A 6,000-nucleotide genomic window follows, 5' to 3' on the forward strand; every position below is an offset into this window, starting at 1 on the left:
TTAGAATTGTCATATTATCAAAATCATATTTATAATTGTATAGTACTTTCCAGTTTATCTAAATAAATTTATGTCAATGTATAAAGTCTATTTTGATAACCTGTCACACTCAGTTAATTTGAATACCTTGATGCTATAATAATAAAATAATTACACTACCTCAAGTATTAAGTATATGTCAACCCTTATATATATAAGGGTTGAATAAATACAAATACCTAAAAAAATATGTGATAATGAGAATATAGTGTAAAGTAGTAGAGTAGAAGCCATGACAAATGGCTGCTAATATAGAAGAACAGAAGTTAAAATAATATTTTGTTGACCCTAAATATCTATGAGATAAGGTTAGAAAGATTATGAAAATTTAGATCGTTTTTACGTAATTGGAATATCAAACAATCTAACGGTAGAACTAGTGGAAAATGGTAGGTAATATCAGCCTATATATTAATATAGCACTACGTACGTCTAAAAATACATTGAGACATCTCAGGTAACTCTCATGTGAATTAAATTAATATACTTGTCTTGACTGAAACTTTTTTGGACTATTCTAATCTTGTACACCGTAACTAGCCTTTACAGCTTCACCGGACGAACCCCGTAAAGACTTACGGAGCGGCTGAACAGCATGACCTCCTGCCTGACAGATATTATTCCAGTCTGAGGGTGCCGCTATAGGATTAGTACCTCGGCTGAGACTGATTTCGGTCCCCATTGGAATGGGACGCGAATCGATCGGACAAAAATTATAAATGCAAAAGTGTGTTTCTTATATATTTATGACCTATTGCAAACTAAACGGCTGAAATTATTTTTCTTGTGAAAATATCACAAGATCGGACCATTCTATCATCTTATTCCATTAGGTCAGGTGTATCCTTTAATTTATTACAAAAAATAATTATTTGCCTGTCCAATTGACGCCATGTCTTCCTGCTACAACTTAACATATAAACACTCAATTTAATCTGCGATTAATGAACCATTAATTGAATATTTTTATATGTAATGAATATTACTAAAGAATTTACAAAAAGAAGTTCGTAATACTAAATCAAAGAGGTTCCAATATTCTTGTCTTTATCGCGCGGGCATGGATCCTGCTACCATCGGGAGGCGAGACCAACATAAATGCTTTTTTTATGGAACCTGCTCTTTGAATATTTAATATTGCTAGTGAATAATCTAATATTTATATCAATACTAGTTCTATTTTTTTATTCTTCAACCAACGTAAAAGTCTTTTCGTTATGCGATCCTCTATTCGCATTCTGTGTCATGACACTTTTGACAATTATTTATTATGGTTTACCGCCATGAAAAGCTCATACTATTTTATTATGTTTGAAACTGGTTTTCAACAATATTATTCTAACAAATCGCATGTCAACATTAAGCTAAATGTAATTTCAGATGTCAAATAACGTACCTAAATATGAAAATATTGATATATGATAACATCATGACGTGTTGTCCTCTGTGACAGCTGTCTATCTGTTTAATGTAGAGCTATAAAGTGGAATGCAGACATATCATGGTAAAGCATTATATTATATAATTCACAGAAAAAATATCAATTTTGAATAACTAAGTAAAATTGAAATCTATTTATAAAATAGATAATACATAAGTAATATTTTAATAAAAATACAATAGTCTACTTCTCACTACTGAGTTAATTAGAACCCTTCAGATATAGCATTTTGATAGACACGAGATTCTCGTAATCGTTGGTAAAAATGTAAATAATAGTTAGATTCGAAAAAATGTAGACGTTTTGACGGCCTCGGTGGTCTAGCTGTTTAGCACACGACTATCCTACCCTCCGATGGTTGCGGGTTTGGTTCCTTGCACATTACAAACATTTGTATTCCTGAGTCTGGTTGTTTGTATTAGCATATTCCTAAAAAGGTCGATAAATTATCTGCAATTCACCAGAATTTGTGGGTGGTCACTTAAAATTCCTTACCATTAGGAGGTGTATAAAAAATTATGATATTATGGTATTTGATGGATAAAAATTTTCTCAGGATTGTTCTTTATATATTCTTATTTAATTACTATACGAATTCTTAGTCTGTTACTAAGTATACGAAACAAATTAGAGCCATTGATTTTTCCTTATGGTATTGGAATATGAGTATATTAACTGATTAGGACATTACTTTTTAGATTTATTGACGTCATTAGTGCTGCCTGGCCGATTTATGATTGCTAATGTAAAACGACTATAAAGCTTTTAGTACCGACGGCTGTTTGTAGCGAGTGTGTATAAAATCTAATTTTAATCTGTGATTTCAGGTGATTAATCACTGTTAGTTGATACATTATGTAGATTCGATCAATTCATGTTATACGTTGTTCTCGGTATTTTCTGAATTTCTGTGTACTCATCCAACGCTTCCGTCATTTATTATCTTTTGTTTGATTTGTGTTTTGTGTTAAAAAAAGTGATAGTTCGTCAATATAATGAAATATAATAATAACCAATCACTTCTATGTATAATTTCGTACTTAACTGTTATATCGAAAGCATATGACTTTATGAAATCACTAAATGATAATTCTATATGTGTTATTAGACCAATATTGGACATTCAGACTTCCATAATTCTTAACTTTGTTGACGATGATTTATCTTTTACAAAATGTTATCAGTCAGAAGTACTAAGGACTTTAATAATATTTAATGACGACAAACTATCCTATAGCCTTGATATGGCTACACGAAAAAAACTGCAATTACTTTTATATAACAAACCGAACATTATAATTTTAACAGATTCAATCACAGGGAAAGTTTTTAATAATACCATTTTCGAGATTACTTTACAGGCTCATTGGTCTTCCATGCATCTAATTATAACAAACAAAAATATCAATTGCAGTCAAATAGAACTCAGTGGAGACATTATATCAATCGCTGAACGATTCCTTAACGATTTGTGGCACAGACATCTATTGGTTTATGCAATCATTGAATTCCCTCTGGGCTGTCCACAAAAGTATATTACATTCGATGGCAACAAACGACCAAATGGAAATTTATACAACCGAACTATAACTGTAATAGAAGAGAAATATATACATGAAACATTAAAGAAAAGTAAAAATGCCTTAACTGATGGCTTTCCATTAAAAATAAATATATTTCGCCGAATTCCCACATCCATATCGAATTGTAGCAAAATATATAACTACATAAAGTTTGACATTGATATATGTAATGGACTTTGTGGAATGGATGCATTAATAATGCACGATTTTATAAAGACATTTAAATTTAATGTAACATTTATTGGAAGCAGATCTATGAACAAATATGGTTATGTGACTTCAAGGGGAGTTAGTGGTAGTCTGGGTGCCGTATTACGCCAAGAAATTGATGTATCATTTAATTCAAGATTTATCTCAGAATATACTGACAGTGGTTACGATTTCCTGGGTTACATATCATCTGATTCGTTATGTGCTCTTATTGGATTTCCAGACCTTGTGCCTTTATGGCAATATCCCATAATAATGTACAGTTTTAAAAAATGGATGTTTCTTTTTTTTGTTCTTATGGTCCTTGGTCTATTAAAATGGCTATTCACAAGATATTTTTATAGGATAATTGGAGAAGAAGTTTATAGGCCTCAGATATATATAATAGAAACTGTATGGTCAGGGACTTTCGGTTTTTTTCTAATTAAAAAGTTTCGAAGTTCATTTGTAATAGCTTTGTGTCTATTATGCTCTCTAGTGCTTTGTGCAAAATATCAAGTAAGTGTAATTTCATTTTTGTTATATAAATATTATGGAATTTGGATTCTCACGAACTACTAGAAGTTTGAAATCCTTTTAGTTATTATATTAATAACTAGCTGTGCCCGTGATTTCGTCCGCGTGGAATTTAACAAAAAAGTTATATGAGAATTTATCTAAAAGCCTAAGTTACTCCTTATTACGTCATCTACCTGCCAATAAAAGTCCCATCAAAATCGGTCCAGCCATTGCAGGGATTAGCCAGAACAAACAGACAGATAAAAATTGTAAAAAATTTTATTTTAATGTATGTACCGTATTTATATTCATATATATGTAGTAAAAAACAGTTATTTCAATATTACAAACAGACACTCCAATTTTATTTATATGTACAGATTTACATCAGTTCGAAAGACAAAACAATGTCGTCAACTTAGCAATTTTATACCTAGAGCTAGTTATTTTCATTATTCTTCAGAAACGTAAGTACAAGAGAGAATCAATTACTAATCAGTAGTTAGAGTGCCACTCTGTGCTTCCTCCCAACTGCTTAACTGTTGTATGTACGTATGACATATCTTTCACCTAATTCTGCAATATTTAAATAAAAAGTAGGTAATTAATTGCCTATCTACATAACTGTTTCCTTTTACAGAGTCATATAAATTACATGTTCACAACTTCAAGACGATATGAACCCATAAACACGCTCCAAGAACTTTGTGACTCGAATATTCCAGTGTATACGAGTCCTCAAATCCTGACACTCCTCGGATCTGAGACAATTGAAAATACAACTAACAATGTATTTACAACAATTCTAAGGCGTATGAAGTTATTTACACCCAACTCTAGTACGTAGCAACATTTATGTAGTCTTCAATACATAAAAACTAATGCTATGATTAATTATATGCAAGAGAATCGTGGTGCAGTGTTTGACAATCACATTTATAGAACTAACTACATAATCAGTATTGCACTCTAATATGCTCAATTCGAGAAAACTAAAAATACATGTGATTGTAACTCATCCATGACGATGCCATAAACATACCTATAAACCAAAATAATCCAGAAAACGGAATAATCACGTTGGATTTAAAAATTCTCAATGAAAATCGGTATTTATATAATAGTGTCATGTTCATCATACATAACGCTGGGATTACGGTCGTAAACGTACCTTCATATATTTTATTTTAATTATTTTTCCGTTTCTAAAAGGTTTCGAACTTCGCCCACAAGACATTGCAATGGTTCGAAGGCGAATGGACATAGCTCTGCTAATTCTTCTAAACTATACTGACAAAGAGGGAAGGCCGTTTCTATATGTAATTGATGAAAATTTCAGTGATTTCTACTTATCTTACATTGTGAAGTCAGGTAAGCATCTACAACATGTAAATAAAAGAGAAGGTAACAAGGAAGTTAGGAAGTTAAAAATTGGCTCGATGCGTGCGCTAAGTGAAATCGTCCCTGATTTTGCTACGATCTGGGAAGCGATCCAAGGTAGTCAAGAGCCCTTTTCACTAATGCACATGCGCTTGCTGAGTCAATTTTAATCTCAACCTAGACGATATATAGACTTATCGATAATAAAAACGTGAGATTTCGTTTCCATTCGTTACTTTCGGGCTATATTTCGCGAAAAGATAATTTGTATAATTTTAATTTTCCAGGATTTCTCTTTACTTCACAAATGCAAAGTTTTATGATGCGGATGGTAGAGGCAGGATTGCCTGATAAATATTACAAGTGGACCAGATACACGATGCATTTAGCTGACTTAACACAGAACCCGAGCTCGGAGCCTCGTCTATATAATAAGATCAGTTTGAAGGAACAACGAATACCTTTTGCTCTGCTTCTATGTGGTTATATCTTGTCAACTCTCTCGTTTCTAACAGAAATTTGGTATAGCAAACAACGCAAAATGCCGAATTAGAATGCTCCAACTGTTGTTTTATATACAAGCATAGCAGATACAAGCCGAGTATGGTACAAGTATAGGCAAAAATTTGTAATCCACCTCCAAATCCAAGTCCGTACCCGGACTGGTCTCCTAAGATTTTTCTTTGTTAATTATATGCATTACAAGTTTCATCTAAATAAAAACTATATGTTTAGCCAGTGCCTTCTTTCTGAGAGCATCCAAAACAACGCTTACATAATATTTAAGTACAATTATCTTTTAATGACAAAAGGGTGACTAAAGAAGTTAAAATAAAAAACGAACATAAT

The 6,000-nt window shown here is 31.9% G+C and overlaps 1 protein-coding gene across 1 annotated transcript; it reads left to right on the forward strand.

Annotated features, from left to right (window-relative positions):
- Positions 1–2,381: 2,381 nt before the first annotated feature.
- Positions 2,382–5,759, forward strand: LOC131853827 (uncharacterized). Its single transcript, XM_059204881.1, has 4 exons — positions 2,382–3,771; positions 4,412–4,610; positions 4,984–5,142; positions 5,439–5,759. The coding sequence occupies exons 1-4, from the start codon at positions 2,476–2,478 to the stop codon at positions 5,702–5,704; spliced, it is 1,920 nt and encodes a 639-aa protein (XP_059060864.1). The 5' UTR covers positions 2,382–2,475; the 3' UTR covers positions 5,705–5,759.
- The last annotated feature ends 241 nt before the right edge of the window (positions 5,760–6,000 follow it).

This window comes from Achroia grisella, unplaced genomic scaffold (genome assembly GCF_030625045.1).
Source record: "Achroia grisella isolate CSIRO2021 unplaced genomic scaffold, CSIRO_AGI_Agris_v1 utg906, whole genome shotgun sequence".
NCBI lineage: Eukaryota > Metazoa > Arthropoda > Insecta > Lepidoptera > Pyralidae > Achroia > Achroia grisella.

Coding starts and splice junctions, on each gene's coding strand:
- LOC131853827 (XM_059204881.1), top strand. CDS start 2,476: ATGAAATATAATAATAACCAATCACTTCTATGTATAATTTCGTACTTA. Junction 3,772..4,411: donor TGCTTTGTGCAAAATATCAA/GTAAGTGTAATT, acceptor TTCCTTTTACAG/AGTCATATAAATTACATGTT. Junction 4,611..4,983: donor GTTATTTACACCCAACTCTA/GTACGTAGCAAC, acceptor CGTTTCTAAAAG/GTTTCGAACTTCGCCCACAA.